This window comes from Habropoda laboriosa, unplaced genomic scaffold, assembly GCF_001263275.1.
Source record: "Habropoda laboriosa isolate 0110345459 unplaced genomic scaffold, ASM126327v1 scaffold2, whole genome shotgun sequence".
Taxonomy (NCBI): Eukaryota; Metazoa; Arthropoda; class Insecta; order Hymenoptera; family Apidae; genus Habropoda; species Habropoda laboriosa.
In genome coordinates, this window is record NW_017100190.1 from 1,354,103 (window position 1) to 1,364,754 (window position 10,652).

Consider the following 10,652-nt stretch of genomic DNA (forward strand, 5'->3'; position numbering starts at 1 on the left):
ATAAAATACAGTAAAATACAGTTATATTATAAAAAACAGTAAAATACAGTTTATAAAATACAGTACTTATACAATACAGTTTGAAGATTTATATTTAATGTATTTCGAATTAGAATGTACATTGTAATAATTTATTCAACTAAATTAACATTTCAGCTTCCATTTAAAATTCTTTTGTAGTTGTGTTATTGTTCAATACCGGGAGGAGACTGAAGAATAACATATTTAATAAACAAAATGTTTTGTTTAACTATAACTTTACATTAACATTACTATACTTAGCACTTACTTCATCTTCCATATGTTCTATATCCTCAAGTGTTTCTCTAAACCTTTTAAGAATTCGTTCATGCGGTGACGTTTTAATAAGCTTTTTGGAATACTGAAAGTTCTTTCTCGCAGGAGTTAAGCCTATTGAATTTAAATGAAATAAATAATTGTATACAGTGTGAATGCATACATTATCAGGTATAAATAATAAATAGTGAGCTATACCTGTCGGTTTATCACGATATAAATCTTCGATAAAGAATTTGTCAACTCGATTAAATATTGCTTGCATTTCTACAATAATTCTGCTATTCATATTTTCTGCGTTCATATTTTCACTCTCAAGCGTTATAGTCATTTCTGTGGACGCATTCATAAATGCCATTTTACAAGCATTTAAATATCGCGAATGTTCAATACCTTCATCATAAATCTTCGTATATACATCCTGCAATTAAAAGTAAATTACTGAAAAATGACAAATAAACAATTGAGATAAATTTAAGAAATTGTAATCAAACCTTACATTAATCATTGATAGAATTAAACTGTTATCAACTTCCATTTTTTGCTGCATTTTCCTCATATTACGTACCACGCAATTTTTATAATTCATTAATGTATCGCAACTTTTATTCAAGTCTGCTTGGAATTGATTTATTAGTAATTTACCTTGGGCAATAGCATTTTCGACTAATAGTCGTGACTATTACAAAAAAGAATATTAAATAATATAACAAAATAATACGAATTTTGTTCTAAGAAACTTAATGCCTTTTACCTTATCTGTTCCCTCTGCAACTACTTGTTTCACAGCTTGCAATTCATTTTCAAGCTTTTCTTGTATATGGTTCTCTTGCTCTATGGTTATTTTACATACATCCAGAGCTTGATTATTCATAACTTCACATGTTTTATCGATGTTGCTTAACGCATCATCCATTGTAAAATCATTTTCTTCTTGTTCTTTTTGTAATTCGTTGAAACAACGTTGTAAATCTTGCATCATCTGTAAATATGAAATATTAGAATCATAGTACATTTCAAATACTTCAATTTTCTAAAGTAACATACTTTGGCGAAGTTTATTCGTCTCTCCATAACGCTTTTGTTATTGTGTCGGATACTACTAATTTGTTTCCTAATATCCGATATATTATTGTTTAAACGATCACGCTCCTCAGTTGAACACTTACAAATCGATGTTATTAATTCTTTTGTAGATTCTGTCAAATTGTCACACTTTTTACTTATATTGATATTTAAAGCAATTAAATTTTCAGCTATATTATTATCTATCAATTGTTGAATTTTCTGTGTAATATTAAAACATATATTATTCAATATATTATACTGTTCATCAGTTATAACTGTAACATATTTTATTTCATTCTCAAGCCACTGTTGATGCCTTAAATGCTAAAAGGAGAAGTATGATAATTACCATTGTGAAACGTAATATATGTTAAATAATATTAATCTCATTTTAATACATACAGAATCATTTATTTTCTTCGTCAATTCTTGATGTGTGTTGTGCTCAGAATTAACAAGTTCCTCGGAAATAATCCGAATCGATTTATCAATATCCTGACTAAACGAAACGGATTCCGTATCTAAAGAAGCAAAATGATAAAGAAGTATTCGATACTGAAGTTTAATACTTTCATTAAATATTTTATTTACCAATATGATCCTTTATAAACGTGTAGAATTGCATTAAATTTTTAGTCCACGCTGAAATGTCAGCTTCTATATTTTTAAGTCGTTCTTTAACATTGTTTTTAAATTGTTGTGCAAGACAATTATTTCGTTGTCCTATTTGCCTATGAACATAAGATGATAATTTCAAATTCATAAATATAATTTGAGATTCACGTTTTATGGTTGCAAAGTTTTTTACATTTTACGATAGATTTTATCATGAAGTTTATGTACATCGGCAGTGGCTGTATCAGCTACTTCTAAAACAGTTTGTACTTGTGTCAAGAGGATTTTTTCGGTAGATGCATGCTTTTCGACAAGATGTTTTTGCTCCTCCTTTTCTTGTTGCGATATCGCCAAATTTGACGATACCGACATCAAAGTATTTACTGTGGTTTCCAAATCGTTTTTTACATTCAATAATTCATTTTTTTGATCAGAATTTCTTGATTTTAATTCGCTAAATATTTGCTAAAAATAATAATTTTTATGTTTTGTTTTATTCATTGAAGAATAAGAACATAATACACTATAATACATTATAAATTTTGATGAATACCTACCTCTTTCAAATGCATAGACTCTTGGAGCGCTTTAATATGATTAATTTTTCCTTCTATCTCTTTACTTTGATATTCTATTAAAGACTGGATTTTATTGTAACTGAGCGGAGTTAAATAAATACCATTTCGTTCACGAGTTGCTTGTAAATCTCTCTTCAATCTTTCAATTTCTTCAGTATATTCTTGAAGCAATGCTTTCTTAGAAAATTTTTGATTAACTTCAGGCCGATTCGTTATATTTCTTGCGCGATGCGCATAATCTAAAGTTGACAATGTCTCTTCGAGATTAATATAAGCAGGAGATATTGTAGCGATAATTGAAGTTCTTGTACGTCCACCCAATGATTCTTGGAGTAACCGCGTCAATTTTGATTCTCTATATATCCAACACAAAGAGGATATTTCAATATTTGTTTTTTTTTTTCAATACATTTTACAAACATAATTCTACAAATTATTGTACATATTACCGATAAGGCACATGCGGGGTTTTCTCTACCAGTGCTGTTATAACACGTCCTAACGTTAGTAGAGATTGATTAATGTTGCATGCTTCTCTTGCTCTTTTATCAACAGCTCCAGATCTTCCAATATTTTCACTACCAGCTAAATCTACTAAATTTAGTTTTCCTGTTTTTAATAATTCTTCACCATCTATAGTATTGTCCCTTAGATGAATGGTAATGGAAAATATTGTATGGGAACGGCTAAAAATAAAACAGTATTAACAATGTATTTCATAAAATTAGAAATATAAATTATTGTTTAAAATATAAATGGATTATCAACCTTGAATATGCGTTCATTAATGTGGTTGCTGTCTGCCTTTTCTCTGATCCCTTCTGCAGGATTTTAAATACTTCATTTTTATTATGTATTACCACTTCTTCCAAACCATGTACTATTACTGAACCCTTTTTAATTGGATCCTCATATATCCTATTTTAAGAATATTTAATTTATGAAAATAGTATTATGCAAGCAAAGTACATATAAAATAATTACCTTATTTTAGCAGGTTCATCAATAGGAGACAGTAAATCAAAGACTTCTTCATTATATAATTCTAAGAAAGTGACTCTCACTGAAAATTCCTGTACTTCTATTAACCGGAGCTCATCAAATAAATGGCTTAATGCACGTGGTATAATTCCAGCAGTAGTATCCTATAAATTTTATACATATATTACAATATAACATATACTCTCTCTGTTGGTAATTAATAACAGTAACAAAAAAAAAAAAAAACTAATGAAATGAGGAATTAAACTAACTGTTTGCCAATGTAATGAGGGATCATTGTCAGTTCCTTCCATAGTAAATGTTTTTCCAGTACCAGTTTGCCCATAGGCAAACACTGTGCAATTATATCCAGCCATAACTTCCTCCACCAAAGGACTAACAACTGCATTGTATACATCTATCTAAAAGTTTGTTAATAATTATTAAATTATTCTGCAATATTGTTTCACTTAAATACGTACTTGTTTCGAGTAAGGTCCAAATACTTTGTCAAAAGTGAATTTCTTTGTAAATTTATCCTGAAGTCTTTCACGGACAACTATTTCCCGATTAGATTGTATATCAACAACTGTTATTGATTTCCCAACTTTTTCAGCATTATTTGTTGGCCTACAATAAAACAAAACAACATCATTATTGCATTACATTTTAAAATACAATTTCGTAAACACTTATCAACTTGATGTACACTTACCTGACACGAACGTAAACTTGTATATGTTGTTTCTTGTCTTTTTTCGCGTTACGCGTGTCGTTCATTTTTATCAAATAAACGTTTTTCACACTGGAATCACTTCTAATTCTTTCTACATGAACATTCGTTTTTTTTTTCGTATAATAACGAAGAAACAGCTTTTTACGATAATAACCGTTGAAAGATTTAAAATCTATGGTTTACAGAAATCCCGATGGAGGTCTCTTGCATCAAACTGTTGTGATGCGTATAGCAGCCCACCTATCACGGCATACAGATTAAAGCGCCACCGTACGGATGCACTTATCACACGTTTAACATCAGTATGCCACTCTTAAATATAAATTACCAAAAAGTACGAAAATATAGTGGTGTCAGTCTCTTGGTATTCGAATGCAATTCGTCTAAACGTTTTTATTAAAAATTTAATAAAGTCTATTCACTTTTCCCCTAAATTTTCGCGGAATTCAATCTGAGTAATTAAAATCACAAAATCACAAAAGTTTGTACGGAACTAGCGAAATTCCTATGTTTTTATTGGTGCGTATTTTGCAGTAGTCACGGGAAAAGGGATAGTGGGTTGGTGCCCGTGGAGCGCTCAAGCGCTCTGCTCGCTGTGGTGCGGGAATATTCAAATAAAACTTGGAAGATTTTTCGTTGGAACTAGTACTTCTATATTTCACAACTATTCAAGACCTTTTAAGATTATAGCAGCTTCAAGACTCGAAATACAGAATTGGAATGAATAACTTTGGAAATTTTTGGACGCGAGGTCTCTCTTCACCCCATAGATCGGCGCTTCTTCTCCCACACGTACTCCACCCCCGATCCTTCGTTGGTGAATGGTGGTGGCAGCGCTTCGTTGGTAGTGGCGGAACGCAACGCCAATGTAACCGCCAACGTGATATGCACGTAGCGATTCGCGCGAGAACTAGCCCTTGACAATATTCTATGGCCCTCTTAGAGTTCTAGCTAGTTGACACGGCTGGATATCGTTGAGATATAAAACAGAACGGAGAACGTACATTTCTCAGTCCCGAAACAAACATCCTGTCGAGAAAGCCTACGTGGCTTAAATTTAATTCTCGAGTGGTTACGATTCTTGAATAAAATCTTTCGACTACAATAACAAAGCATTTCCGTTCCCGAGTTCTAATTTTTCATCGCAATACCACGCATCTGACCTTTAGACGATTTCCAGATACAGTCTATCTTTTGAGACATACATTGTTAACAATTCAAATTGCGCTCCAGCTATGCGCGTCGATCTCTCTAGATTAAGACCACCCTAAAGCTATATTCAGGAGCATGCATGACGAGTGATTAAAGCTACGTTCACGCGATAGCGTAACAATATAAAATAATTAAGTTCACTTTCCAGAATAATAAATAATTAGTGTCACATCCTAAGTCTTTCTCGATGAAATATGGAGAAATTCTCCTCAAACTTTTATGAAATTTTATACATACATCTCTTTTTTTACATATAACAATAACGCATGTTTGTAAACAGCAATAAATGATTAAATATTACTTCTAAGGAAAATATATTGTATTAAAAAGGTCTTGAAAATACAGTCAGTTTTTGTAATTTTTATATTAAATATGTTTCCAGAACAATTATAAATACAAAAAGCTCTGTGATGACACTTAGCTTTGTGAGACTCCTTAGGACTATTTTCAAAAATTTTTGGGTACCACATTCTAAAACAAATTTTATATTATATTTAAATGCAATACATTCAATAATGATTGTTAATGTGCGTAAACAACATAAATGTAAGTACCTAGTCAATTCTTTAATTGTACTAACATCAATAATTCTATAATGAAAATAATCAGAGACTAGTGGCATATATTTTCGTAAAAATAGACGATCGTTATAAACTGTGTTACCAGCTATTGGACAAGTATTTTTTGGAATGTATTTCTTTACGTAGTTAAGAAACATTTGTTCTGCCTCTTTCAGACTAGTCGTACTGGATTTACATTCTTGTACCAAACCTGTCTGAAACAATTTATGTTCAAAATAAAATACGATTTCAAAATAATCTACTTACTTTATAATGAGTGTTCATGCACCATTCATTCATATTTTCCAAAACTTCATCCGAATGATTAATTACAACATTAAATTCTTCAGTTATTATTTTTAAACTTTTGTCAGTTATTATACAAGCAATTTCTAAAATGGAGTCCTTTTCTATATTAAGTCCGGTCATCTAATATAAAATAATTTAATGTAATTCTTTACTATATGTATAAGAAAGTTATGTACTATTAAATTAAATACATACTTCAATATCCAACCATACAAGGCAATTGCTGTTGTCGTATGCCATAATTTCATTCAATGAAAGTTGTAAAATTAAATTTACTTTAGGTTATTACAAATTTATTTACTGAGAAAGAATTTCTTTTGAAAAATTATAGAAAATTTGAGTAACACACACTGTTCAGCTTAAATTTACACCTTTGCAAAAACTAAAACAAATGTACATTAAAACATTATATTAAATTCCTTATACTAAATAAGATTAAATGTGAAAGACAAATATAACCTTCAATGAAGTCTTTCATATTTTTAACCATATTGAATAAAGTAACTGTACGTACTCAATTGTTAGATATTGCAGCAAAAATAAAGTCACATATAAAACTGAGTAGGGCACTTGATAGTAACAGAAGCTAGAATATATCTATAAGTATTTCTTCGAGAGTTACACAGATAACGAAAACTGGTCTAATAGAAACTAGTGACGAAACGCAATATGGAATCTGTAAGATAAGATGAAAATAGGGTAGACGCAAAATTAATCGAACGCTTTTAGATTCTCGTAAATGTATGTATTTTCTTCAAGAATGTGATTACGTGGTCTAAACGTCCCTCGCCAAAGTACGTTTAGTGATTTTGTAAAGAGTAAGGACGCATCGTCTTAGCTGATTCTTGCACTCTTTTCTCCGGTAAAGCAGGCCTAAGAAAGCACCTAAAGGCGAGTAACCGATACACATGAAAGCTGAACTTGGGTCTCAAGCTCGTTTGCAGACTTTTGGAACAGATTTCCTTACAGGTTACTTAAAAAATAACGATAAACTTTACTACCTATGTTTATGTCTATTTACTAAACCCAATAAAAATAAAAAATTCAAACATTTCACACCTTCAAAATGGTATAAAAAAATTAGTGTCGTGTTCTCATACTTTTCTTCTTAAGCCTCACGTGACGAACAGATGGCAACTAGAAAATACGTTTCGAACATGGGAAGTTTCATATTATCTTACATTTATATTACAAAAAATATAAAATCAAATAAAATATAGCTGAACGGCGAATAGAGTTGTTTCTTCGAAAGAAAAATTGTTGGCCCTGAAAAGGGCCGGTTTTTTCTTATTTTAAGAACAATTTAAGCTCTCTCTCCACGAATTCTGCGCGCCAACTGAATATCCTTCGGCATAATGGTAACTCTCTTAGCATGAATGGCACAAAGATTAGTGTCTTCGAATAGACCAACGAGATATGCCTCACTGGCTTCCTGAAGTGCCATAACTGCTGAACTTTGGAAACGGAGATCCGTTTTGAAGTCTTGTGCGATCTCACGTACCAGTCGTTGGAAAGGTAATTTACGAATCAGAAGTTCGGTACTCTTCTGGTATCTTCGGATTTCACGAAGAGCAACAGTTCCAGGACGATAACGATGAGGTTTTTTCACTCCTCCGGTTGCGGGTGCACTCTTACGCGCAGCCTTTGTCGCTAATTGTTTTCGTGGAGCTTTACCCCCGGTCGACTTACGTGCAGTTTGCTTAGTACGAGCCATTTCAACTTCAGCGAAAGAGTCAGAAACGATCTAAACACCAGTCAGTTTAAAATTGCGCTGCAGGACCCTAAGAGGCTGATTATATGCCTTGTCGGGTACCAGCTGCAGACATCTGATTGGTTCAGCGTTCAGGAGAGGGGGAACACCACGGGATTCTATGGATTCGTCGATGAATAGTGGGGGAATATACATATAATGGAGAGGCAAAAATTTTTTTCACAAAATTTGCTCCAACTTTACGCTGTACGTTTAAGTTTGATACGATGACTGGTCGAGGAAAAGGTGGAAAAGGTTTGGGAAAGGGAGGTGCAAAGAGACATAGAAAAGTACTGCGTGATAATATTCAAGGAATCACCAAGCCGGCTATTCGACGACTGGCAAGAAGAGGTGGCGTTAAAAGAATTAGTGGCTTGATTTACGAAGAAACACGTGGAGTTTTGAAAGTATTTCTTGAAAATGTTATTCGAGATGCTGTTACGTATACAGAACATGCAAAGAGGAAAACCGTGACAGCGATGGACGTAGTTTATGCATTGAAGCGCCAAGGCAGAACACTCTACGGTTTTGGTGGTTAAATGCCAAGTACTAAATCGACTTAAAAAAAAAAAATGGCCCTTTTCAGGGCCACCAAATTTTATAGCGTATGATGACTTTTTGTACATACAAAATTATTATTACACTGAAAATCGATAAAACAACCCATTAGAATCAGAGAAAGATTATTCATATCTTCTGATATGTACAGGCGATTGGAAGAAATTTGATAGTCGTGTATTTAGTCAAGCGTCAAAACTATACTCTGTTCAAAATGAGAGTAACCTTGTTCTCGGACCGAGTCTCGTCCGTTCTACGCATAGACAGAGAGCGTAGCAGAGGGTAAGACGGAGAAAAACGTAGACGATTAAGTGGGGGTTTGGACGTCTAGTGATTCTAGCCCTGCCTTAGGCACGTCCCATACGTGAAGCGAGTTTATTCTCATTTTGAACATAGTATATCATATGTCGAATATCTGGCAACGAAGTTGATAAACGTGAGAAGGTAAAGGACCGAAATTTGAGCTTGAGTCGCCTTTCAGTTTTCCTCCAGTCCCTATCGCAAAACTTTTAAAATGTTGCCCGGCGACCTAAGACGTTCCTGGCTTTAACTGATGCCATTACTCGATGCTTATTTTACGACCTCGCCACATTGTTGGAGGCCCAACTTTCTAAAATACGATAAGGGGTCAAGTTCTGATCACAAAACCAAATGGCGCCCGACATACTCATGGTATCCTAGACCTTGAAACTAAACAGTATCTTCACCATCGTCAATATTCTTAACTAGCTAATTGAAAACCTTGCGCCCCGACCTTCGGCCAATGTAATAAAATCAACACGCAAAATTCAACCAAAATTTTTCAATGAATTTGAGAATCCAACGATGTCTTCTATCGATTATGCTCAAATAAAAAACATTTAAGGAAGTACGTACTATCTTGCACAACTTTTGTAGCTGTGTGATATACAATTATTGTCTCATACATCATTTATTCAATTCTCAATATTACGAATAATAATACAAGAAAACAAGTTTTTTATTATATACGTACATCAGTTGATCGCGATTAAGAGAAGTAAAAGAAAGTGTTCCAACGAGAAGTAGAAAATTTTGGTGGCCCTGAAAAGGGCCGTTTTCTTATGATCTGGAAAACAGACGTTGTCAAATATAATTTACTTAGAACTAGTATACTTTGTAACCGCTTTCGTGCCCTCGCTGACCGCATGTTTAGCGAGTTCCCCTGGCAACAACAGTCTAACAGCAGTTTGCACCTCTCTGGAGGTAATGGTGTTCTTTTTATTGTATTGTGTTAAACGCGATGCCTCCGTGGCAATTCTCTCGAATATATCGTTTACGAAACTGTTCATGATGCTCATAGCTTTGCTTGAAACACCGGTATCTGGGTGAACTTGCTTCAACACTTTGTAAATATAAATCCCGTAACTCTCCTTCCTCCGTTTCTTCGGTTTTCCTTTTGTTTTACTCATCGAAATATTCTTCTGCGCCTTACCGGCCTTTTTCACCACATTTCCAGCACTTTTGGAGGGCATGCTTGATGAATATGTTATATATGTATGGTCAAATAATAAACACAGAGTAACAACTATGCTCGCCTTTCTTACAACGTGCTTCTAAACAACGTAACTGAAATACTCTGCTTTTATACCATAACTAGTAGCAGCGCCTCTTTGAGATCACTTGTAAATACACAGTCGAATATGTTATTGCTCGTTTCTCATTGGACGAGATAGAAATTCACTCTCTTACCATTGGACGAGACTGTAATTTGATCTGTTCTAACGTTTTTAAACGCCCTAACGTCGATATAGAAAAACACTGCGGCACATTGTACGAATAATCCGCGTGTTATAAGAAACATAAAATCGCATTGAACGAAACTTTATTCAAAAACATACATATGTTTATGCGTTAATATACACGAAGTCGAAGTATCTTTCTCCAGAAATGAATAAACGAGAAAAACTTTTATTTCGTGAATTTTAAATAACTTAAAAAAATTGTTTAAATTAGGTTTAAAATAATCG

At 33.2% G+C, this 10,652-nt stretch overlaps 5 protein-coding genes across 5 annotated transcripts; 1 reads left to right on the forward strand and 4 right to left on the reverse strand.

Annotated features, from left to right (window-relative positions):
* Window positions 1–179: 179 nt before the first annotated feature.
* On the reverse strand, window positions 180–4,417 carry LOC108580032 (kinesin-like protein Klp61F). The gene is made up of 16 exons (XM_017943690.1): window positions 4,255–4,417; window positions 4,022–4,169; window positions 3,812–3,961; window positions 3,543–3,703; window positions 3,327–3,476; window positions 3,008–3,244; window positions 2,538–2,913; window positions 2,174–2,445; window positions 1,957–2,096; window positions 1,768–1,886; window positions 1,345–1,689; window positions 1,052–1,279; window positions 797–976; window positions 496–718; window positions 290–411; window positions 180–209 (listed from the first exon to the last, which is right to left on the reverse strand). Exons 1-16 carry the CDS (start codon window positions 4,317–4,319, stop codon window positions 186–188), a joined length of 2,940 nt encoding a protein of 979 aa, XP_017799179.1. The 5' UTR covers window positions 4,320–4,417; the 3' UTR covers window positions 180–185.
* A 304-nt stretch (window positions 4,418–4,721) lies between these two features.
* Window positions 4,722–6,930, reverse strand: LOC108579851 (probable oligoribonuclease). Its single transcript, XM_017943472.1, has 6 exons — window positions 6,871–6,930; window positions 6,552–6,738; window positions 6,315–6,476; window positions 6,042–6,262; window positions 5,885–5,958; window positions 4,722–4,726 (listed from the first exon to the last, which is right to left on the reverse strand). The coding sequence occupies exons 2-6, from the start codon at window positions 6,594–6,596 to the stop codon at window positions 4,722–4,724; spliced, it is 507 nt and encodes a 168-aa protein (XP_017798961.1). The 5' UTR covers window positions 6,597–6,738; window positions 6,871–6,930.
* Window positions 6,931–7,659: 729 nt separating this feature from the next.
* Window positions 7,660–8,094, reverse strand: LOC108580119 (histone H3). The gene has a single exon (XM_017943785.1). The coding sequence runs from the start codon at window positions 8,068–8,070 to the stop codon at window positions 7,660–7,662; it is 411 nt and encodes a 136-aa protein (XP_017799274.1). The 5' UTR covers window positions 8,071–8,094.
* A 239-nt stretch (window positions 8,095–8,333) lies between these two features.
* Window positions 8,334–8,645, forward strand: LOC108580153 (histone H4). The gene has a single exon (XM_017943819.1). The coding sequence runs from the start codon at window positions 8,334–8,336 to the stop codon at window positions 8,643–8,645; it is 312 nt and encodes a 103-aa protein (XP_017799308.1).
* Window positions 8,646–9,779: 1,134 nt separating this feature from the next.
* LOC108580150 (histone H2B-like) lies at window positions 9,780–10,157 on the reverse strand. The gene has a single exon (XM_017943816.1). It carries the CDS (start codon window positions 10,155–10,157, stop codon window positions 9,780–9,782), a length of 378 nt encoding a protein of 125 aa, XP_017799305.1.
* Window positions 10,158–10,652: the final 495 nt, after the last annotated feature.